At 34.2% G+C, this 26538-nt stretch overlaps 1 protein-coding gene across 8 annotated transcripts in view; it reads right to left on the reverse strand.

Annotated features, from left to right (window-relative positions):
• Positions 1 to 26538, reverse strand: part of SNX29 (sorting nexin 29) — a 145236-nt gene that overhangs the window by 78409 nt on the left and 40289 nt on the right. For all 8 annotated transcript variants that reach the window (XR_012676093.1, XR_012676094.1, XM_075165046.1 and 5 more), the window contains 3 exons: positions 19734 to 19816; positions 15528 to 15634; positions 1830 to 1946 (listed from right to left, as the gene is read on the reverse strand). Coding sequence is in view for 6 of the 8 variants with exons in the window: in XM_075165046.1 (XP_075021147.1) it covers positions 1830 to 1946; positions 15528 to 15634; positions 19734 to 19816 (307 nt within the window). In the remaining 2 variants the exon portion in view is untranslated. The remainder of the gene's footprint in view (positions 1 to 1829; positions 1947 to 15527; positions 15635 to 19733; positions 19817 to 26538) is intronic.

Here is a 26538-nt window from a genome sequence, read left to right on the forward strand (position 1 = left end):
CAAAACTGAATTTTGCCTTCCCAAAATTAAAGGGATATGGCTCAGCAAAAACTAAGTCATTCCTGCCAGAGAAAGGAAAAGAAGAAAGAATTGTGCAGAGCCAAGACAGCTCCAGGGCATATATACAGGGCATATATACTGGCCCTTTTTTGGAGCAATGAGTTGGGAAGGGCCAGTATGACCTCTCTCTCTCAATTACCACCATCAGCTGTTGGCTGTTCACAGTCCAATGCACCCTCCAGTGGCAGCACACAGCCTGGCTTTCCAGGGCTCTTGTGCAAGAGAACAGACGTTCTTCTATCTTTGCCTACAACCTGCACCCTCTCTTTGCCTATTTATGAAGTGGCAAACCCTACCACCAGATATATGCAGTTATTTTAATTAACTTCAGTAAAAGTTTTGCATAAAAACCTCAAAAACAGTGTGTGGACTTCAGAAATAAGAAAAAGGATAACTTTAATGAGTTCCAGTGCTTGCACATCTATGTTGAAACAGGTTGGTTACTGATTTTGAGATGGTAATTGAAGTGGTGTTCATTGTAATGCAAAACACAGTAATGGAGACGTTACATGAACATACGTCCTCATACCCTTGAAAGCACATACTTTTTGTTTTAATATTCCTCTGTTGCAGAAGTTCTGAAACTCAATTACCAGAAATTTGGAAAGATCATTGTGAACAATTCGTTTATAAAATACAGCCATTAAAATCGATTATCAGCATTAAAAGGAAAGGAGAAGACATTGAAGAATCATTGAAGCTATTTTTATAACAAACTGTAAATTATATACTGTTTTAATAATAAAATGTTAAGAACTTGGCTGATATTTTCAGACAAGTCAAAGGGAGATCAAATATTCATAGTCCACAATTTCTGGCAGTTACACACTTCACCAACTTTGAAAGTTCTAATTAAAATCTACTAAGTAACAGATAGACTATCAGCAGAGAGTTTTATTTACTAATATGGAATTAAAATGTATCCACTTCTTAGGATAATGCAAAAGTCTTTAGGACTGTATTCAATTCACAGTTTCATTTTGGACAATAACTGATAACAACTAGCATTTAGCTAGCCCTTAGAAACATAGTACCACTTCCACTTCTTAAAAAGTTCTAGGAATTAGTTTTCTCTCAGTGTCTGATACATTAAAATATAATATCAATATCTAAATACTGGATTAGGATATGGAGATATCTGGTTAAAAACAAAATCTCTGAACAGGGACATACAGCCCAAAATCTCGGAGTAAGAAAGTACAACTATAATATGCATGTGATTTATCATTTGTCATCTCTTAATACAATAATGTGATTGTTTCCATCTAAAAGGCTGAAAATGGTAGGTGAAATCCTGCTTCACTAATGCATACAGAACTGTCATCAGCCACTTTACATAAATGTTTTGATAAAATAGGCACGAATGCTTCCAGTGCAAACAAAAAAGTAAGGAGCAATACACGTAATCAACAAAAATTATCAAAATATGCCTCCCTCAGAAGATGGACAACTATTGGGAACATTCTTGACTCCTTCTGTTTCCTCCCTGTTCATTTTCAAATTTGAACCCAATCTTTTCTTTTAACACAAAAAGCCAAAGTGAAGCAATAGTTGGTAGAAAACAATTCTATTGTCTGAATATATCTATTTTACATTCAATTCTGCTGAAGAGAATCAAACACTATCAAAAATACCAAGTAAGGTGTTCTTGACAGATGTGTTATTAGCTGTTATTTCTTATAAGCTAATATATACTTTATTTCATCACGAGTAATGGTTTTAAGCTTATTCCAGAGTGGTATTCTACACTGTAGTAAACAAACACTTACCGGCCCTCTCAAATCAATTAGTTCTTGTCTCATCTGGGACACAAGAGCTTCTTTGGCCATCAGAGCACGGTGCAGCCTCTCATTGAATTCAATCAGTTCCCCATGCATTTCGGCTACCTGAGAAACAAAGCCAAGAGATAATTGTGTTCTAAACTGAAAAAAAAACACGCTATGTAATTTCTTACATGTGTATCAACTTTTATTTATATTTTTTGTTTTACCATACTCTCCAAGTAGTGCATCTCGTTGCTAATGCATTAGTTTGAACTGACCATTAAGAACAGACACTGTTATAATAATTTTGACTCATCCCTTGAAATGTAGGTTTTGGTACTGAATTCAATAGGACAAAATACAACTCTACATCCAATTTTATTCCTATCAGAGGAGATCCTATGGCAAGCAATTCTAATAAAACACCTATTAGTTTTTGTTCTCAGTTTAATTCTTTGATGAACACAGCACTCAACAGTTACAAACTAATCACAATATTTTGAACTGGGAATAATGCAAAATGCACAAACTGCATTCAACTTTGTCAATAATTCATGAGTAATATATTCTGCACTCTTACTTGGAGTTTTAATAGGATTAGAAATAGAAGTCCACTCATCCCAGGCAAATCTGTGAGGGGTCAGAGGAACATAAATACCACAGTTACGCTGTGGCACAAGTTGTTGTGCATGGGCAAATAGTGTGGCCTCAAGCATGGCCTCTTTGGACACGAAGTCTAGCTATGTCTATGCTCTCCATTTTTGAGTCAAAGTGTCAAGAAAGCACCAATTGATGCAGGATGTTTATGAAAGTGAACAGGGCTGGATGAATGACAAGTATGAAAAGTATATCAATTTACAGAGCAAACTATGTTTAAGTTGCTCTACCAAGAGAAACAAGAAACCATAAAAGTCAAATCAAGGTTAAAGACGATACTGAGCTCTTTAATTTTTCTTACACAGAAGGGTAAGCTTACAGCTTAAGGGGGAAGAACTCCAAAAGGACAAGGGTTCCCAAATAGCAAAGGTCTAAATAGTAGCAGTAACATGTTACCATCAAGAGAATGTGATGGGGAAACTAGCAGAAACAGGGAGCAAGGCTAAAAGAAACTCAAAATATGTGTTCAGCAAGATTTTTAGCTACTCCTATCAGACCCATTATACTATAAAATTGAATGAAAGTTTCAATTATGATGGATGACCCATCAGTACACAATATACCTAGCAAGGGGGTTGTCTTGAACTGATAATGCCACTTGTAGCCTTAGAGCAAAGAAATTTGAGCCAAAAAGGGTTTGTAGACTTATTTTCAAGGGAAAAGAAAGACTCTTCAGAAAACCCCACTGTTAGAAGTTTCCAAGTAAATCCTCCCTGTATGACTCCTGTTTTAAAAGAAGAGGAATACTGATGAGGGCCACTATCAGAGGTGGAGCACCAGACGAGCAGTCCCAGGGCAGAGCAAGAAAAGCTACAATTTTAACAGGAGTAGTTAAATGAAAACAGAAGCAGTGACTGGTTGGCCCCTCTAGCGGGCACAGCAGGCTACCACAACAATATTGTTAAACATGTTTTTCAGCTGTCAGAATAGTAGAAGCAATGGGGTAGCATTATGAAAGCACAGCACACACGAATAAGATGAATGTCAATCCACCACCTTCAACGTTAGCACAGGGACTTGGACTGTTTCCAAATCTCTTAAGAGTTCCCCTTCTGGAGGCAGTTCACAACTGCCTATGAACTTCATGTTTTCCTTTTCTTCAGTTACCACTCTGCCTTCTCCCTCTTCCCCAAGGAAGTTCCCCAAGATAAAGAGTTTAATTCAATTTGTTTAATTTAGTGCTTGCTTTTAATTTAGTGCTTTGTTCCAGACAACCTGTATCCTTCAGATAATCAAAGCAACAGAAAAAACAGCTTCAATTTGACAAGCCAGGAGCTGACATCATTGATTAAAAATAAAAAATAAAAATAATTATACCTGAGTTGAACTTCAAGTATTCTTTCCACTTTCTTGTTATATTAGAGAGAGTCCTTCAAATCCAGTAATTCATCAGTGTGGCATATATGCAAAAAGGGCTAAACTAAGCCCAGATATGATTTGTCTAGACTGATATCTCTCATGAATTCTGAATTTACAAACTATTCTGAAATGCTCAGCAAATTATGAGCTAAAAACCAGTAACAGTAATTGAACTAACAACAAACTTTCCTTGTAATGGGACTATCAGGAAGTACAAAAGCTAAAGATTTCACAGAGTGATTATTTAAACTCGAACAGGCAAACATTTTTATTTGTTTGCTTGACTATGTAAGCAGTTTTAGATTAATATTGATGCTTTATCTCACACATCACAATACAAAAAGCTTGCAACACAACTGAGTTCCCATTTAGTTTCACTCCTCGCTTTCTGAAGTGCAACGGTTTAACGTAATATTAATATAGTTTCAACAATCAAAAGCTTTTTTATTATTATTATTATTTATAGTGTGCTAAAGCAGCTTTAATTTACTGCTTTTGTTTTTGTTCTTGTCAAGCATTTCTGTTGCACTTAATCCCAGCCTCATAATTAGACTCTTTTCTGGCTCCTCCTGACAAAAATCAGAACATTAGGACTTCAATGTTATCAATTAATGACACTATGTATTGATATCTCAATTGTTCATTCAACATCAGCCTTGATAAAAAAGGTTCTTTGACTTCAAAGACTTGTTAGTAATTAGTAAGCTCATTTTGCAAAAACAAAGGATATCTAAATCCATATGAACTTCTGCGTTATGACTAACGTAGTAGGTGCCACTTAGCAAGCAGTTTTACTTCATAAATTACAAACATTTATGCACCAAACAAAACTGCCAACTTTACTAGATAAAGTAATAATATAATGTCATTAACTCTGGATAAATTATTTTCCATACTAGCTTAACCACTCATTCCAATTCAAAGTAAGTGGTGTAATATTTAAGAATATCATAAGCCCCTCTCTGATTAAGGTTAATATTAGCAGGTCATTGTTAATTACAGAGAGCCTGGGCTAGGAGGCAGAACTTCCTTGTATTTCACATACAAAAAGATGCAGTATGCTACTAGTTGCAAATGCACAGAGAAAAAAAGTAGTGCTGATAGTTGGCTGATTGGTCCTCAAAAGCAATGTACAAATTTATGAATGGATGCAAAACTCAGTAGTTTACATATCTGAAATCATGTTTGATTTTTCAGTGCCTGTCTCTATCATAGGAACAAAATCCAAACCGTCTGATGTAATATCTGACTGTTTTCTCTCCCTCTAATTTGAATGTCCTTGAAATAACTTACAGACTCAATTAATATGTAAATTTAACAGTTCTCGCAAAACACTGGAAGTAATACAGCAGTTTATAAGTGTCCCTAGTAGTTAAATAATACAAAGAAAATTTAACAGCAAATAAAACAGCAAATCACTTGTTATGTATTATCAAAAGGACAAATTGGCAGGTATGTTAATTGTGAATAAATCACTGTTGTTAGTAATTAAGTTACTTCAGTACTTTTTCTTGTCAAAGAAAAATGTATTACCATCACAGCAAACCAAAAGTAGTCATGAGATATACTTCTGTGTAACAATATTAATTTAGGTTCCTCTAATTTTTCCTGCACCAAGGTCTGCTAAAAACAATAAAGAGGTCTCCTTATAATTACATCCTTTCAGTTACATTTTATGTCATCACATCTTCCTTTATTCATTCCACACTGAAGCTTAAGCAATAATTTTCCCTACTGGGACTTCAATCATCTTCACAGTTGTTTTTCTCCATGACAATATGTTTAAAGCAGAAAATTAAAGTACAAATGACCTAAGTTTCCCTTGGCCAGATGATCATTCAAATTTGGTCCTGGTCATATCAGAAAGCATGCTCAAAGAGCCCAAATCCTTATCACGAAGGGGAAGTGAGGCCAACATAAAATATTTAGACTCCACACTAACAGAACTCTAAAGACGTGTTGTCAAAAGAAAATCTAAATCTACTCCTGCTGCCTGACAACGCTGCAGCTATACAGTCCAGCACGACCACATTTAAGAGCAGTCTCCAGAGAAATGACAAAGGTAAACACCACTTAATGTTCCATAGCAAAGGACTAAGCTGTTAACTTAAAACATGCTAGAAATGTTTCACTAAACATATGAAGAATACAATGTCTTAGAAGAACATGCGCAACATGGAGGTGCTGGAGCGTGTCCAGAGAAGGGCAACGAAGCTGGTGAAGGGTCTGGAGAACAAGTCCTATGAGGAGTGGCTGAGGGAACTGGGGTTGTTTAGCCTGGAGAAGAGGAAGCTGAGGAGAGACCTCATCGCGCTCTACAACTACCTGAAAGGAGGTTGTGGTGAGGTGGGTGTAGGTCTCTTCTCACAAGTAACTGGCGATAGGATGAGAGGAAGTGGCCTCAAGTTGCGCCAAGGGAGGTTTAGATTGGACATTAGGAGAAATTTCTTTACTGAGAGAGTGATCAGGCCTTGGAACAGGCTGCCCAGGGAAGTGGTGGAGTCACCATCCCTGGAGGTATTTAAAAGACGTGTAGATGAGTCCCTTAGGGACATGGTTTAGTGGGCATGGTGTGTTGGATTGACGGTTGGACACTATGATCTTAGAGGTCTTTTCCAACCTGTATGATTCTATGATTCTATGAGTCTATGAACAAGAAAAAATTAGTAAGGTTTTTTAAAAGGGTGTTTTAGTGGAACTCAGATTTTTTTTAATATAATTTGCAGCTAAAATTCATAAAAGCTTTTGCACGAGCCACTTCTGAATTAATGACTTTTTGTCACATATAGGCATGTTTTTCCTCAATTGTCACAAAATGCAAAACAACGTATTTCCCAAGAAACTCTAGACAGAACTGGAAGTTGCTTCCTTTAGCTCTCAGTGGAAGCAAGGGTATATTTCTCCCATGAGAAGATCAACATTCTTCTCCATTTTTCCCTAACAGAAATAAAGTCAAAGCTCTTCAAAAAGAGCAGGTATCCTACTAAACACTAATAATTGCGTTTTCCTACAAGTGAAAACCAGTAAAACTCAAAATGGCAGACAATTCAGACATATCTATTGATATAGCTATAAAATGCTTAGCCATTGCTTTCTTTTTCAAAACTTCCATTTTGTATTCTTGACAGCTCCATCTGCAAGTAAGTTATTTGATTCAAGACAGACAGAAAGATCCATTTAAGAACAGGGTTGGTTTTTGGTTGTTTTGGTTTGGGGGTTTTTTATTTTGTTTTGTGGTGTGGGTTTTCGTTTGGTTTTGTTTGTTTGGGTTTTTTACTACAGCCACATAAAATAAGCACAAGTCACAATTCATCAAAACCAACAAGAAAAAAATAAGCTGTAGCTTTCAACTCAAAATACATTGGGAACTGTGCATGTTAGATGAACTATATATTAATGCTTGCAATATTTCACAGTCTTTGTCAATTGTGTACAGTACTACCAGTGTTTACCAAGATTAATCCTGACATACAAAAGAGCACTAACACATTGAACAGGAAAAACACAACTCTGACAAGACCTGTGCCTGGCCAAGGAAAATTAAAGTAACCAGCAAAAGCAAAATCAGATACACAGGATAATAAGTTTAATAAGAGGGATAAAATAAGTATTAATAAAAAAGGATAAAAATTAGCCATCTCTAGCTGCTGCATCCTTCCATATATCCTCATAGCAAAAGCCAAAGCCCAAGACGAAAGATCTAAACAACAAAGATCTAAACAAATCTCTAAACACCACCATTATTACCTTTCCCTAGATCCTTTTAACTTCTCATTTCACACCTGGAGGAAGGTTTCACCTCATCTACTGTGCTGAGATAGCTATTCTGAATTGCAACTAGTTATCCCTTTACTAGGATTATCTTCATGAGCTAATATAAAATACTTCAAATGTACAACCAACATTCATTAGGATAATTTGACATAAGCAATGAAGTACAGAGACACAGTTACTATCAGGAGACCACTTTTCATAAACATTCCATAGCCGGCCTCCAAGAGAACAGGACTTGGAACTAAATTAATATTATTATTATTGGATACTAAAAATCATGGACTCAAAAAAAGTAATTTCACATGCCACAAAACATTATCTAGTGTAAATCACTTTGATGATTTAATTTTTTTTAAAAAAAAATGTTGACAGACTAATTTTTACCTAGCAGGCTTTACACTAGACCAGGTATTAATAGTCTTCCCATAACTTGCACAGATCCAACAAAAACACAGACTAGCACAAGTTTTACATTTTATATTTTAATGACAATAGCATTTGTGTAGCTCCATAGGTAATCCAAAGCAATTGGTGAGTTGACTTGACAGTATACAGATCCAGTATTTATTAATGACTGTGGAATCACAAAAGCATAACAGAAATGTTTCTTTTCTTGCTCGTGATAGTTTTCTCATTGTTATCCCCCATATGCCATGTTTGGACCGCAACAATAAAAAGACTTCCCACATCATCAGCCACACCTTGTGGGCCCCAGTAGTCCCTCCTGGGAGAGGGCTGCTTAAAGTTACATGAGTCTGTGGTTTCACTATTCCAGAGATATTAATTTGCTGTCACTTACGCCCTTGCTAGTAACTCTCTGTTCCTAAACTGCTAACCTTCCTTTTTTTCCTTTAAATCATGACAGATTAACACAGTTAGGCAACATATTCAGCAGTTGTTACCATCCTTTCAATGCACCTTGGTGTTTGCTGTGTCCAGGGTTTTACAATAAGGATATCTTCAGCAGTGATCACAAAATACGGCTGCTCTTCATGTTCATTGATTTCCATCTACACCTGTGCAGGACTATCAATCAGATGACGAAAGTGATCTGAATGAAAATACCTCATGTGCTGGTTTTGGCTAGGCTAGAGTTAATTTTCTTCATAGCAGCTTGTATGGCGCTATGTTTGGATTTGTGCTGAAAACAGTGTGGATAACACAGGGATGTTTTCGTTCCTGCTGAGCAGTGCTTACACAGAGTCAAGGCCTTTGCTGCTCCTCACCCCACCCCACCCCACCAGCGAGGAGGCTGGGGGTGCACAAGAAGTTGGGAGGGGACACGGCTGGGACAGCTGACCCCAACTGACCAAAGGGATGTTCCATACCATATGACGTCATGCTCAGCATATAAAGCTGGGGGAAGAAGAAGGAAGAGGGGACATCCAGAGTGATGACATTTGTCTTCCCAAGTCACTGTAACACGTGATGGAGCCCTGCTTTCCTGGAGATGGCTGAACACCTGCCTACCGCTGGGAAGGAGGGAATGAATTCCTTGTTTTGCTTTGCTTGTGTGCACAGCTTTTACCTATTAAACTGTCTTTATCTCAGCCCACAAGTTTTCTCACTTTTATGCTTCCGATTCTCTCCCCCATCCCACCGGGGGGGGAGTGAGTGAGTGGCTGTGTTGGGCTTAGTTGCCGGCTGGGGTTAAACCACAGCAGTCCTTTTTGGCGCCCAACGTGGGGCTCGAAGGATTCGAGATAACGACAGGTTTGATTGGAATGTGCTAGATCGAATTTATAGCTGTTATTGCTACTCTACCCCAGTCAAAACCAGCACATCTCGAAAATATTTTTTAAGCCAAACCAGGTTCTCAAACCAGTTTGCACCATGGACATAGAAACTACTGTTCCATTACAACTGTGGGTAGGTGCCCTGTGATACAGAAGCAGGATTCAAGCAATAGATTGGCTGCTTACATTGATATTGCCGCCAAAGATGCAACATAAACCATAGCATGTGTTTAACCTGAAGAACTTTGTTCATGTTCTCCCCACCTATGTGATTTGATATAACAAAAGATACTACCTCTTCCTGAAATCTTGCGTTGATAACAGTTACCTGTAACAGTTAAAATACAGTGGGTAAGATAAGAAATAGCCATGGTTCACCACAAATGCTACCCTGTTTTTTCCTTGAAGAACTTGCTGAAGAGACAGCTTAACACTTACCACAGTTATTTACCGTTAACTGAATATGAACAGCAGTGACTCGGAAACAAGTTTGTTTGTAAAGAAAATAAAAAAACCTGACCAGTGCGCACATTAACAAATGGATCACTGATTAAGTGCATGGTGATTCATGGGCGCATCATTCTTGCCTCAGAAAAGAAAACTGTTCATCTTACTCAGCCAGGACTAGTCTGTAAACGAGAGAGATGCTATACACATCATTCAGAGAACTATACATTATATTTCAAGAGTTGCACAAAAATAGTTCTTGCCAGTTCACTTCTAGTACTATTGCACTTAATAACTTAAACTGTGCATTGCGCACCCTTGGGAGTGAACAGCTTATCCAAATTCTTTTTTTTTTTTTTTTTTTTAATTTGGACATAAATTCTTTCTGAGAAAATAAATATACACATATATAAAAGCATATTTCACAATTCTTACAAAATAAGACAAATTATTTTAAGAACCGCAAAAAAAGTCTACTCTTGTGCCAAAGTGCATTGGCTGGATGAAAATACATCTCACTGTATTTCAGTAATAGTTTAACTGACAAAAGCTACAGAAGGGCTTGTGATTCCACAGAAAAGTGCTGACCAATTTACTTACTTAAGACGTGTTTTCTATACTGACTTCAAACACAACTAACATTTAATAGTACGGCTGCATGCCATGCTAAGACCTTTACGTAAGAAAATAAAATAACGATTTCCAAAAGTATCACTGTCCACTGATGCACTGATCTCATTTGCCTGCTGAATGAAATCTCATGCTGAATGCAAGTACGCTAATAAAGTAGCTGTTAGTAAATAATATGACTGACACAAGAGATACAAACAGAAGAGCTCAAACTTGCACTGTTTATTCAATGCTAAAAAGAGCCAAAGATCGATCTTTGTTTCACAAAAGGCTATTTTTCAATTCTTTCCTATGAGAAAATGTTAAATCTAAGCAAACAAGTGCTATTATATAATAATTGTATATGTAGGCATTTTAATATCTAGGAGAAAAAAAAAATCCACGTCTTTACAGAATCCTGTCAAAGAACACAAAACTTTTCTTCATTGATTTCCAATAAAATGGGTCATATAGTTCAATGAAATGGTACTCAGAGAGGCTTTCAATTAAGTTATTTAATATTTCAGAGTTTATTTCTTAAAGAAAGGTTTCTTTTTATTTTTAATAGTTTGTAGAATAGTTTGTAGAATCACTTAGAGATCAAAAGTAATAAAAAAACAAATCAAAATGATTTTTAAAAGAAAAGCATGAGAAAAAAATTGACAAGCAGTCAAACAATTCTTCGTAGTCAGAGTTGGGTTTTTTTAAAGCAGGTAACTAAGGTGTTTGTGGCTGTCACAGCCTTTCCACGTAATCATCTCATGTTAAAGAATAAGTAGCACTTTAAGCAGACATCACCAAAATTGCTATATCATCAAAATTCTCCACTTCAGGATCTCAATTCAGGACATAGTAAAGAAATTCATTACAGTATATTGTTAACAGTTATGCTAAACTGAAAGACAAATTCTACAAAGATGCTGAGATTTTTTGGCAAAGATTTTAGTGACTTAAGGTACCTTCCCTGGCCAGATAGCTTACTGCGTGAGAAGGGATTTTGTAACAAAAACCCCAAACAAAACTCATGTATCGCATCATGAACAAAGCCATATTCCCACATTTGAAAATCCTCCAATATTTAGAAACTTTCTTTAATTATCTGATAGCATACTACTGAAAAATTCTTAGTAAAAAATAAACCTGAGCAAAATTAACTTACAATCTCCAGATTTTTTAAGACTGAAAGGCTATCTTTTGAACTTCCATTTGCTAACAATGACAGCAACACAAAGAACCTTAAAGAAAGTCACACAGCTGCTTTTCACATGATACTATACTATTTCCTTACCCCATTACCAAAAAAAAAAAGAAAACCCCAAAATGAAAGGTCAAATGTTTAAAAGTGTTTAAAAAAACCACCTACCCAACTACAGTGATACATGCCATAATTTGTTCTTTTTGTGTAATTGCTGGCTCAAAAAAAACCATCAATACAGCTTAAAGTAATTTGAGCACTTTGAAAAGAAATTAAGAGATTAAAGTTAAAAATCTAGAAGTCAGTTTGAGTAAAAATAATCAGTAGCATGCTTTTGAGGCCTCAGGATGCAACTGACCGACGAATTACTTGTTCAACAAGAAAGAACAGAAGGCATGAAAATTCATGAAGTAAAACTCTCCAGAATGGTGAAAGCTTGGCTTAATATCCAAAATTACCTTTCGTAGATATTGTTTCAAATGTTTGAAACAATTCAGCTTTGCAGAAGAGCTGCATAATTTGTCAGAAATTTTAAAAAAATTAAACCTAACCTTTTTGACAGTTGTCAGATCTTATGAATACCTAATATTGAGAAATAAACTCTCAACTCTAATCTACTGAGTGTACTTATTTGAACAAAGTGATTCACATCTTGAGTTCACGTGACTGGCATATGCACCTTCCATGTCAGAAAAACAGTTTCCCAGCCTCACACACCTAATACTCAGAGATCAATTTGTCAGGCATACAAATACAATAGTAAACCTACCACATAAAAAGTTAAGTCCATGAGCTTTAGGAAAAAGTACAAGAGTATTTTCAGGTTCATTAAAAGGCAAACTGCAGGTTTCTATGGAACTTTACTTTAAAAACTGAGCAATTCCTAGTTAATTTATGTAGAAAAATTCCAACTCCTAGAAATGTTTCTTGTACAGGCTTCTACAAGGAAAGCCTTAGAGAGTTGGAAAGGATTTTGTTTTTTTTTTTTTTTAAACTGTTTGGTTTGTCTCCAACATTCCTGGAGAATGAGTGTTTCTGCAGACCAATAAGGGATTAAGATATTGTGATACAAGTTTCAGTACATCAAAAGCCTGTTATTCCAGCAGAGGAGCTAGTCTCCTCATTCCCTAGTCTGATAGGAATAGTCTATGCCAGAAAACTGAAAATTCAATGTTATTTATTGAATCTTTAACAGAGCTCTCTCATAATACAATTTAGTACATCATGAGCATAACCTACAATTTAACTTTGATGAAATGCAGGTTAAAGTCCACCAATAAAATTATTCTCAAATAGAGTACAAAATTATCTGAGACTGAAACTGCAAAGAAAGTTGAAGTCATGTTCTCTCTAATTAGATATGTTCACTAGTTCATTGCTGGTCTACAGCCACAAAGAGAAAGAATAGATCAACTATTCGTAGTTGATTCGTATTCATTCAACAATGACGTACAGATAACAATCTGACCACAGGTCTTTTAAAGATGTACAAACACTCCAATTGTTTTAGTTTTTTTGTTTGTTTTGCTTCATTTTAAATCCTTAGCAATATCAGGTCTAAAGACTTGTCAGCAAGTCTTTAGTAATAAACAATTTAGTAATAAATAATAAACAATTTAGTAATTGTTTATTTTGAGCTTAGTTGCAAACTATGAAGAGTTTGTCTCTCCCTTGGCATGTAATACAAGAAAACTTCTGGTAAGCCTTACATAAGCAGGACAAAGCAAATGAAACATATTTTTACCTTGCGTACAGCAAACTTATGCTAACAATGCATAGCAATGGCCCAAAACATATCTTACGATGATTTTAAACACACTTTATAATTCATGGCTTGAGAGTTGTATAAATTGACCTACTTTCTCTTCTAAAACAAAACAGCATTCTAAAGCATATGACGTTGGAAAACATATGGGAATTGCTAGAGGTATCCAAAGACATATCAATATCCCAACAAGCTTTGAATTGAGGGTTTAAAAGAAATTGTATTGGCTAGATAGATGTTTCACTACTATTTCTAAGGAAATACACCATTAAAAAAAATTATGCAGAATTTTTACAAAAATTTCTCTAACACTGTTTTAAGCATAACATTCAATAAAAAGTTTCTTTAAGTTTCTTTACTCCTTCAGAATTTTTAGTTGCAACTTTTCCTTATCCACTTGGTTAAATCAACCGATTTACAGTTCATAATTAAATAACTTTGATAAATACAAAAACTTTTTTACAAATATGGTAAGAAACTGAAAATTTCTTCAATATATTATTATGAACAAAATAATTTCCAATGGAAAAAAAGAAAAAAAAATCTCTAATTACTCAGCAGAACTATTTTTTTTATTCTCTTGACAGCTAGTCATTTCTCCATGGGGAGACTTCAGTATCCTGATCAGCTACCAAGAAATTCAGGGAATCTTTGTCTTCAGTTGATATAGTCTACTAGGCACAAAATAACAGTTACTAAAACTGCTTCAGTCTGAATATTTTTCAGACCCAATTCTAGCTCAATGGAACTGCCAGAACAGCATTCAAGAGTGGTTTCTATCCTAGTCCTTCATTTGGAACACAACACAGGCTAACCTTTGAAAATAAGACTTCACATTTTCCATTTGTGGAGAGAAAAAGGAGTAATGACTTTTGGTAAATACATCTGGATTGTTACAGGGGTTACATCCTATTTTGACTATGTGAAGATATTGTTAGAGACTAGTAAGTGAGACTCAGATGCAGACTTCCTCTTCTGGATGTGATTTGCAACAAGTTTTCCAGTGGTTACATCCACTGCTGTCTCATCAGCGCTACTGCTAACACTGTCTTCCACAAACTCAGAAGTGTTAGCAACAAATTCCTGAACACGCAGAACAAACTTAGTAGAACTAAGGAGGATGCTTTTAAAGCTGAAAGATATTTTACCTGTGTTCTTAATTAAGATATTCTTTTGATAGGTACAGAACAGAGGAAAGGAATCAGAAGAACCCAACCAAAGGTATGCATTAGGGAAAGAACTAGTTTCACATGGTCCTTTGAGAAAAGGATAACCAAGTATGAATGTTTTAGAAGTGTATTAATCTCTTTGATGAAAACCTGCATTTTTAGTCATCTTCATGTTAATCAGTTAATATGAATATCCAATTTGAGAGTATTTTGGGCAAGAGAAAGACATAGAGAATTGTTTTACTTTTTATAAAAATGTTCATTTAATATTTAATATGAGATATGGGTATTAGATATTAAATTTCATTACTTTTGTCTGGGAAATAATTTGTATTTAAATTTAGGATGAAACCCTAATCTTTCTTTTTTTTTCTTTAATGAATTTTACATTAGTCTTAAAAGTGAATCTTGCATTAAGAACTTTTTCTAACATGGTCATGTTAACAGAACTGGTAGCTTCCATCATCTGTTTCCATACTGCAGTATTCAATAAGCTACAAAAATGAAACACAGTTTGGCAATCAGAAAACAGTATGAAAGCACAGAAAAAGCTACAGATTTCAGTATGGGCTCATCTTAAAGCTCAATTGACAAAACAGCAATGCCTGTAATTATGTACTGCAACTTATACAATACCTGAAACCTACTGTCTCTGATGTTTTCAACTTCACCACCATCAGTTATAGCCTTAAGGAACTTGTTTATTTATTAAAACCTTCATTTAAATATCAAAGTATAAATGTGTACCCTTGTTAGGAAAAGTATTTTTAATTATCTGAATTGCTTTAAATACGCTTTGAGGTTGAATGAATAAATTTGTATTTTAACCACAGAAACCTGAAAATTAAATCTTTCTTTTTTTTCTTTTTAAAGCAAAAATCAGACTTTTACACTAATGGGGAAAAAATAACAACTAAGCAAAGTAACTATTTACAGCTTCAAATGTTATGTTACAATTATGATTCCATAAAATTTGTGCAGTACAAACTTTACCTCAATCAATTTTCTTTCATAAGAGCTGGCTAGTTCCTCGTTGTTTTCTACTTGCTTTTGCTCTGGAATAGTAAATTCACCATCAGTGCTCCAAACGTTTGGCAGAACTAAAACAAAGAGATACCTCAAATTAAAATGTTAACTTACATAAACACCTATGACAACCTGTTTAGAAGTAATAGCTCTAAAAGAAACAGTTATTAGAAGTATCAAAATAAGATGTAATATTAAACAGTATTACCAGTACTAAAATACAAATGCTGCAGGGAACTTTCTTGTAAGCAATATTTAGACAGGTACTCTCAACAGAAAAAAATGCAAACTAAAAGCATTTGGCTGTTCTGTGACTACAGCTATCCAATATATGTAGGTAGAAACTGCAATTCTTACCCAAAGCCTTTGAAAACTAAGCTTAAGCTTCTCTCTTAAGTCTTTTTTCTGCTTCTCTTCCAAAATACCATTTCATACTACTTGCACAGACTACTTACATATAGAAATTACAGAAAATAGGGCTGAGAATGGACATTCCATATTTCATCTAGTATTTCATGTTTTTGCATAAAGCAGAATCAGTTGTAGTTATTTCATTCCTGACAAGTTAAATGGCTAATTTATTCCTAGAAACCTCCAATAATGGAGATTTCATGCTTCCCTGCACAATGTATTTAAATTTAAGTATTCTTCTCAGAAAGGTTTTCTTGATAGCTAATCAAACTTTCTTCACCTGCTGTTTAAGACCATTGCTTCTTTTCTTATCCGCAGTGAATGAAAACTACAGTTTATTCTGTTCCTGTTCCTAGCTATCATTTATGTATTTGATGATCACTTTAAGGCCTATTCTAAGTAAGTCTCCTCTTCTCCAAGTTACACAAAGTCCCATTCAACTTCTCCTCACAGATCATGAATTTCTAAAAAAAACAAGTTAGCACATATAAAGTAAACAAGCCCTAATAAAAGAGAGGTTTAACAAATGCTTTCACGATTTTTCAAAATCTAAACTATATATACAACCACTATAAGGTAAATAGAAGACACTATGATTCATCTGATTAAATACTCTTGAGCCTGGGAACTGATTTTTGCTTTGAGGAAGAATATATATCTTCAGAAATTTATTATTATTTTAAGTGAATTTTGAAACCTATTTTAAGAGCTATTTCTTGTAAATCTTGCTTGAAGTTCTTCGGCCAGAAACTTCTAAGATCAGCATTTTCATATACATAATATAATTGTATCTGGCAGGTTTGAGAAATGGTACACATCCAACTCCTGCTGATGGCTGAGAAATCAGGATGCTCATTTATTAAATACTTAAATACCAATATCAAACTACAGCAAATATCAGTCTACGGCAGCGATCACTCATTTTGAAAGCTGGTATGATATTCTAAACTTGACACAGTTCTGATTCTTGAGCAATTTATTTATAATCATATTTGCTGAGTGTTTTTTTGTTTGTTTTTTTTTTTTTTTAAGTCACCGCAAGGCAAAGTATTATGCTGGGTTTTATTTATTACTTTAGGAAACTGTTTAAAAGCTATACTCAATAGCATCTGATCTGATTATTGTAGCAAACGTGGTTATATTCATAAAAATAACAGCAGAAGCTCAATTTATTTTGACTCTTTCAAAATAGTTTCACAGAAAGTCTAAACACATAGTGTTCTAAAATCTACTATACATTTAAGACTTCTGTTTCGATACCATTTGGAAGAAGATTAAACATCGTTGAAATTACTCATGATAACATAGGGCAGCAGTGAAATTAGTTGTATGCAACTATTCAAACTATATCAATTTATGTCTCCCTGATGAAGACAATTTCCTAACATTACGCAAAAGAGGACAGTTGGGAGTTTTCCAAGTTTAAACAGATCAGAACTCTATGTCCCTGTCTACATGTAAGGCTAGTTAGAAGTCAAGAACCTTAAACTATGAGTATGTAAATTCATATCAGAAACCAACAAGAATTTTAACTTAAAATGACAAAAGCAGAGAAAACAGTAGTTTCTTCATCCTGTTTTCTTCACAAAATTGTCACAATCTCAGAACCAGTAATAAAACAGGTCTTGTAAATATACTCTGTAATACTTTCAAGCATGTGAGCTAATTAAGAACCAAATGACTTAAGACAAGTTGTTACAGTCACATTAAGTTATACTACAATTGGAATTCAGTAATTTGCCTTAAGTTACGCAATGATATATGTACTCAAAAGTACAAATAGCTCTTTCTAATAATGCAAATATTCTTAATTATGAAGGCTCACATCTGAAAAATATGAATGCCTATGATGAGATACTTTTTTGAGTCAGAGGCCCCAGTATTACTAAAAATTTCACATAAATCTCCAATGGCAGCTAAGAAAAAAAAAATTTGGTTTTATAAAAATACGATGTGTGAAGTTAGAATACAAGAAAAATTATTATAAATAGTTCATGTAGCTGAAATTTATTCTGGTCACTAATAATAAATATTACAGAAGATTACTGTGGACTGATTAAATATCCTTTGAGCATAAAGCATACATGTATTCATTTTTAGAAATGTTGGTACTGTTCCATCTCCCTTTTTCATCTATAAAATCTGACCATCCTACTCAGTTTCTATTCTTATCAGTCACTAATTTGCATAATTTTAACATGGCAGAATATAGCTAGCCTAGGAATATTTCTTTTTTCTTTTCCTATAATTATACTCGTCATGGAAACTGTCAGTATCTAATGAAGGATAATTTCTGCTATTATAAGAAGCTTAAGCAATGGTTTTTGTGAATAATTCTTAATAAGAATCACTACACTCCAGCAAAGTCGGAAGTAAAAACATGTGTTCTCACTAACAAAAATCCTTTTAAGGATGAATGAAGTTTTTAAACTACAGATAAGTATAGTGACTAGCCCTTAAGAGCAGAATTGATGTAGTATTCATTCATACTGCCACTTATATGACCACAATATTGACAATTAAAAAAAAAAAAAAAAAAAAAAGAGACAGATGGTGCCAATTGAAAAGCCACCTCGTCTCTCAAAACACCTTCTGTAGTCAGTGGAAATACAGGTCCCACCAGAAGATGATTCAGAATCAAGACTCCAATTCATCCTGTCATGGACACTTCTGTCACCACTGACCACTGAAGAAAAACAGGTAACACTCCTGATAACTTAACTCATTATCTTTCTCTGCTCATATGAGTCAGAGCAACTTAGCAAAGAAAGTGAAATGTCTGGTCTTAATACACAGTCTATTTCAGTCTGCAAATACTCATCTCCAAAACAACACTAACAGTATAATCTAGAGATACTAAATTTTCTCTCCTCAAAATAATTATTCTTATGTTCCAATATCACATTAATTCACAGATCATTTTTTAAATTAAATTTTCATCTGATACTTTTTTCCAATACGAAACTTTCCAGAAAAAGCTAAGACCACCTCATGTACCAGAAAACGCTTTGTAAAAATAAGTACAAAAATCTACATCAGTATTTTTCTCAAAAGAAAAAGATATCAAATATGTTGTTTTCACTGTTGGGAGATATTACTCTACCATGGTTGGAAGAGATGAATAGGGCTTATAATTATCTCTTGCTAACCCCACTTCCATGTAAATTATTTCATTTGTTCTGGTGAAGACTCAGCAAGGAAAGCAAAGACTTCTTGATTGTTTCTACTCAGCAGTAATTTGATAGCATGCCATCACATAACATTCTTTCTGTTTGATATCAATCTGCATTACAAAACTGTTCTCACAACAGCAAATAGCCCAGTCAGAGATGCATCAGGGACAGTTCTCATAGAACTGTCATCTTTTCAGATGCTGATATTTTCCAATAGAGGGAGGGCTGATCTCATACTGGGTAGCACGCGGAAGCATGAACCATGTCCCCAGACACACTAGGATTGTTTTGTGTGGCTGAAGCATTGGTTACGGACCAGGGCTTGCACAGGATTGGGTGGTTGGTTATCTACAGAGATTCATTCCAGGATCAATCAGAAAAAAAAAAAAAAGCAGATTCTTGTAAACCAGAGACATGGCTGTTCACTGGTTATTCTTTCATTGTCAGTTTTTATACAAGTCCAGGAGTCACTTCTACCATTTGGTTACTGTACCTATGCCTCCAATAAACTCTGTCTCAACGGTAGCATACAGAAAAACAAACCCTGTGCATGGATTTTTTTTTTTTCCCCTCTTCATTTTATCCTTACCTTCCACTGTTTGACCTTCTCTTCTGAGCATCTGGACAGCTCCTACATACTTCTTAAGTTGCACTTTTAGCACCTCATTTTCTCTGTTGATAAAAAGAACAGAATAAATAAATATTATTGTTTTCTCAAAATAGAGGAAAGCCCCTTTCAATGGAAACAAACATACTATCTGTAATAATAAGCTTTATCTAAGTTGTGTCATCAAGATGAAAAAAAAAGACTTACACATTAAATAATACATCAACAGCAGAGTACCAGGAAAACTAGTTTTCCAGGGTCACAAACACATCAGTTGAAACAGATTATCTCATAATCAAAAACTTGTCATTAATTGTTTAATTTAGATTTTTCTATACTATGCTACATTGATGGCAGCAAAATTACACAGTCTGTCTAAATCAACAGTTGATTAAAAAAAATAAGGATGGGATAATAGACAAGGAAATTCAGAATGGTCAGTATAAAATTAGATAATCATTCTACTGGTTGTCCAAGTATTTAATGTCAAGCAAATAAGAATTCAGCTTTAGAAACAGACTTTATCGTTGTAAAAAAATGCCAGCACTTCAGCAACAACAGTCAAGGTAAAAGTTTTCCACATACCATTCCTAAATGAAAACCATAAAGTTAATCCCTTTGACTGTTATATTTCAGTGCCTGTGCCTGTCTCATTTTTCTTTGGAAAGTACAAGTATTCAAACCAGGTACTATCATAGCTCGACCTAACAACGTTAAGCACCTTAGTTTATATTTGGGGGGAAATACAAAGGATTCTAACCAACTGAATTTTAAACAAAGCTGACAAATCAGATGTCTGAAAATTCAATTATCTGTCTAAGCCCATACAGTTAACCAAGTATGACAGAAGGGTTTTACAGAAGAAACATAACTAAAAAGTGTTGCAAGAGAGTGAATTCAGACTACTTTTACTCTTCATTAAGAAAATATCAGGGTAGAAATACATTGATGTCACAGGTGCAGCACATAACATCACACACAAGAAACTGGTTAGAGAGAAGAGAGAACATGGCAGGTCAAAATCATGCCAGAGGAGCAATAAAAGCTCCAGGAATTATGAAACCCTAGATATGTAACAGATTACAGAAAGCTGTAAACAGATTATACACAAGAAGGTAGGCATTTTATTTATGGGAATTTATTTAAGAATGAGAAGTATTCAGAAAAACATGCAAATATGTTTGATGGTCCTTATCTTACTATATATATACACACATACACACACAAAATATATGTCTTTTTTATATACATACACACAAAAAATTAACTGCTGTTGTGAGCAATGCCATATTTATATATAAAAACCCTGGTCTGGTACTACATTCATATTTCTATGGATTTCAAATCAGTTTTCTGAACTATGTAACCTTAATTTTATTCAATCCTTTAGTAGGAGGTTGCTAAATAATTGAGAAGAAATTATTGATTACCCAACTATCAATTTTAACAAAGTCCTTGATGATTTTATGCATTTTATGATATTTTTCATTTCCTAGACTACAAAGAACAAGTCAGTTTTTCCACCAGAGATGGATGCTGATATTCAGATTAAGGAAAAAAAAAAAAAAAAATCAGAAACACAGTTTAATTCTATATACGATATTAAAACAAGTCGAAATAATTCATTCATAAAAAAAAAATTATATGACAGCTAGACAAAAAGATTTCTCACCAGAAGAATAAATATGTCTGCATGGAAACATATACAACTACAATACATTGAGTTTTAAGGATTCTTATGAAATAACCATACATCATCTCGTTTCTACATTTGAGAATAGACTCAGTGCCTTCTGTCTGTACTGAGACAGCATCAAAAAAAAAATTTCCATTTTTTACTACTGTGCCTATCAACTCAAAATTGATTCAGTACAGATGAACTTCAGAAAGACTTTAATTCACTTAAGGTTTTTGATACGAGACTGAATTCAAAGCAGGATACTATGGCTCAGTCACAATTTTCTAATATGCCTCTTTATCATCTTATTACTTCTCATTCTTTGGCATCTCTTTCTCATTACCACTATTTAGCTAGATTCCAAAGAGGGCCCATCCTCATATATACAAATTTATATAGCTCTTTTTATCAGAGCATGTTTAAAAAAAAAAAAAAATAGCATGCACTCACTAAAAAGTCTTTAATGACTTCAAGAGGCATTATATCAGATATTCATAGCAAGTATTTTATAGGAGAAGAAGAACAAATAGCAAGTATTTTAAGGGTCAGATTTGCAGAAATTCTTGTCCAGCTGACCCAACAGTACTACCTATTGTTAAGGATGTTAAATACTTCTATGTGAAGGCCCAGCTTTACTTTTGCAACTTTTCCAAACTTTACCACTTAACTTGAAGTAAACTGTTAACTGTTATGAGACTAGCGATAAACACAATGGTTTCAGCATTTTTTGAAGTGCTCCAAACAATTCCACATTCTGTGCTGAAGAGCAAGTGACAAGACTGTAAGTACAAGTTGAAGGGGATAGAGGGAAAAAAAGAAAGAAAAAAAATCAGGCTGAAATACATGGGAAAACAAAGACAGAGAACTATGCCATTAAAAGCACACTCATCTCCAAAACTTCAATTATAACAAATTTCCCTGCTTTTCACTTCTCCCATGTTAATAAGTAGCTGAAAGACAGAGTGATAATACGTCATTTTACCCTTTACATTTTATCAGCTCAATGATAGAGGATGGCAATCTAGTATTCCCACAAATTACTCTTTTTGCTCAAATGGCACAGGTCTAGTGTGTGTTGTGGATTAAACTTTATACCATTGGTGATTACTCATGCAGAACGATGATACAAGACATACTTTTCTTTGATTGTTTGATTATAAAACTAGAAAATTGCACATTAAGAGCTACATTGAAAAAGTACTAAAGTTTGAAATCCAATTAAAAAAAAAATGGATTTAAAGCATCCTATGAAACCAGAATTTAACTCCTCTCCAGGTCTCTTTATGATTTATTTTATTTGAGTACACATAAGACGCAGATTAGCAGAACATCTTTGAAGCTTTATGTCTTCAAGACGAAGAAAAAATCATATGCATTTCCCCAGGTTTTTTTTCCTTAAGACAAATACAAAGTTAGTTTCTGATAGAGCAGATTTATCTCCAAAATCTCTCCAAAGGAAATACAAACACATTTAAATACAGCAACTTACAAATGCCACACATCTATAACAGCAGGATAAATTTCATTCCATCTGAAGTTTTTTCAAGCAACTGTAGGACTCCATAGTTCTGTGACTATTCTCAAAGCAAACCAGATAAAGATATTTCCAGGTTCCAATAAACACTTTATTTATAAGCTAATGCAGTAAGGGTCAACCTTTTTTAGCAGACTATATTTTATTCTATAGCACTTTTATCCAGTGAAATTACTTAAGACACAATTAAACTCTGTAGTTAGTTTTCTGCTTTAGTACTTTTCCTGAAGATAAATCAGAATATTACAAAATTATGTCTATCCACTCTCAGCCATTAACAGTGTCTTTGCTTAAAACCAGAGGAAAAATACAATACTAATTATGGTAATGAATCAGTACAATAATATCAACTGTAAGCAAAGAGAAGAGGAATGTAAGTATCAAAACTTTACATGGTGATACATGAGTAACTTCTATCAATTTTCTAAAATGGAATATACCACCTCATAAAATCCCTAAAATTGTAAGTATTTCTGTTGTCAGACATACTTGAAAATTCACCAGAAACCACTATATGTATTCACAAATTATAGGAAAAATCTTAAGGATTCTACTAAACTCCTGGACTGAAACCAAAGTCAGAAAAAGTAAAAACATTCAGTAAATTTCTTTCAAGAGGATGCATATGATCAGGGTTATTTTTATACAGCAATATTTGACTGGCATTACTAGTGTAAGGTATCCTGTTTGCCAAAGCTACGAAATAAAACATTAATAGTAAAGGATTTACTTTTCAATGGCAATATTTAGTGACATTGATCATACTAATACAGAAACAAAATATTGTTTACTGAAAAGAAATTTTCTTTAAATATTCGTGAATGGTACACAGCCACAGAACCCCTTAGCAACAAACTTGCTTATTTATTATCTTTTTTGGAAAGCTATCTGGAATGACAAGGAATGATCAAGTATGTAATAAATGTAAGTTGTCAAATACCTTCAATTCCCTGCCTAATTTTGAAGAAAAATAATTATACTTCCTCTCAATTTTATTATTTAAAACTTAGCATTTAAGGAAACCTTGCCTAAAGAAAATCAAAACTACTGTAAGAATGATATTTTTTTTAGCAGCATAAAACAAGTTCGCATTTTGGGAAACATATACCTGACTTTTATGTATATAATGAATGAAAAGATAGCATGCAATATTACTGAAAAATGCATATCCTCACCAACAAGTTAATTCATGCCAGGAAAAATAGCAACTGTTCCCTAAGGACTCTCATCTCAAGAGGATGAATGTAACAGGATAACAAGCAGCATGTCTCACATCAAAGGGAGGACGGCATGGAAGAGAGATGCTATTCATATGGAACACAGCAGTGGATCAGCCCACCTCCTGGGACTTCTGCTGTATTCTTGGAGAAGGACCAAGGCCCCGCAGGTGAAATCTCCCCCACTTGCCTTGTGCTACAGCATCTTTTTCAAAAACTCGTAAGGGAACAAGGGGAGTTGAAGGAGGTTGGTTATTTTCCAGTAATGTCCACAAAGTTTCTGTGACAGGTAGTTATGCTTATTGAAGCATGTATACATACACCAAGCACAATTAAGGTCTACCATGCAAGTCAAATTAGATGCATCTTATGTTCGTCAAAATAAGATTTCTGGCTCTTAATACAAATGAATACCAGTAAGAAAGTGTTTTATAAAAGCTGACTTCCAAAAATTTTATTAAAAGCTTAAAGAATAATATACCTTTAAGTTATGATTTTTGTTGCAGAGGAAGAGGCCTTATAAGACTTACTTTCCTATACCTTAACAGGAAAAAAAAAAAAAAAAAACAACCACCCACCCACACAACTGCTTCTTGAAAAAGATAGAGAAACTCCTCTAGGGCTTCTGTAAAATGAGCATGCTAAGAAAAGAATTTGAAGAAGAGTAGTTTCTCATGTATCTCAACTATAGCCGCCTGAAGAATACTGTAATTAAGTTTCTGGCACAAACATCAGATACTAACAAGTATCCTTCTGTGGAGCTTACTCCTAAAATGTGTCTTATTTCTAAATTCAGGCTTACAACAACAACAAAAAAAAATCCCAACAGATATCTATGTCTTCATAAAAACCTAGTGTTTTACAAAATACTATAAAGGTATCAAATCTCCAAATAATAAAAATATTGCATGAATCTTGAGAATGAATTGAAATAAACAGCGTACTGCAAGAATATGTAGAATCTATATACAGAGCTTGGGCTAGATGACTTCCAGAGATGCCTTCCAACCTGAATTATCCTATAAGCCTACTATTAGGAGATGCAAGACCACAATTAATTGTAATCGTATATACTTTAAATGAAATAAGAAAAATGAGAACTATTACTCATAGAATTGGCAGTTGAACTATATACAATATAATGAGATTATAGTATAAAACCAATCTCTGAAAAACACTGTAAAGAAGAATAATGTGATAAACTTAAGTGCTTGTCGTGAAAGACAAACACCATATGCATGATAAACTGAAAACTATTCTCATGATAGCTTCACAACATAGACTGTGTTCAAATCTAAATTATGAAAGGGCTCTATCTTAGTATTGATACCACATCTGAAAAAGCAAAAAATGACTTTGTGGATAAGAAATATGAAGAAGTTGTTTATCTTATGAAATAATGTATCTCAGTCTTTTTATAAAATGTTTTTGTAACTTGTGACATGTCACCAACTAACTAAGCAGGAAAAAAAAAAAATCACTGAATATAGGAATATTCAGATTAGTTTTCACAAGCAGGGGCAAGAGATATTTTTTCCTCTCTCTAAGAAGCTGCTTAAGGTAAGCGATGCAATCATTTCAAGATGCACAACACATCATTTCACCCATCACTGAAGCGCTATGGCTCTGAAGTGTTGTAAAACAGATTAATACAAAATGCCAAATCCAAAAGCAATGTGGCTTAAATAATACAGACACTAGATAAAAGGAGGCAGATTAGGTTACAGAATGTACAGTAAACAGAAGGTACATAAAAGTGTAAGATAAAGTACAGTCAAATTCTCATCCCCCATTTCCCTACACAGTGCATTATCATCTTCTCTTTCTATCTGCTCCTCTTGCTACAAAGCCTGTCCTTTGTAAAATGCTTTCCTCCAACATTTCTGAATATAGTCTAAGAATATGCAATCTGAGATTATCGAATTTCACAGTCAACATCAATAAATTTCTTTGCCTCACAAAGGGATGTAATAGTATTCCATACAGAAAAAAGAATCTCAATTAAAAAACTTTAGCATTGCCAAGAAGCCACTGGCAGTATGTCCATGCAATTTAAGAAAGGTTCATTGACAAGGGGGAGGATGGAGGGGGGAGAAAGAAAAACAAAAAAACAGCTTACAAAGTGATACTAGAGAGTCTATTTAGTCTATTCTATTGGAAGGCTAGGAAATTAGAATGCTGAGACTGTCCTTTCGAAACAATATCATAACTGTTACGAAAGAGCTATGCAAATATTTCACATGGAAGAATGAGATTACCACTACTTGAAACTAAAATGATCTAAGAATTTTTCCATTTTTCAAAGAGAACTTAGGAAACTCAGAAAAATTTCTCTGAGTAAGCTACCATTTTGTCTAG

This window comes from Calonectris borealis, chromosome 16 (assembly GCF_964195595.1).
Source record: "Calonectris borealis chromosome 16, bCalBor7.hap1.2, whole genome shotgun sequence".
Taxonomy (NCBI): domain Eukaryota; kingdom Metazoa; phylum Chordata; class Aves; order Procellariiformes; family Procellariidae; genus Calonectris; species Calonectris borealis.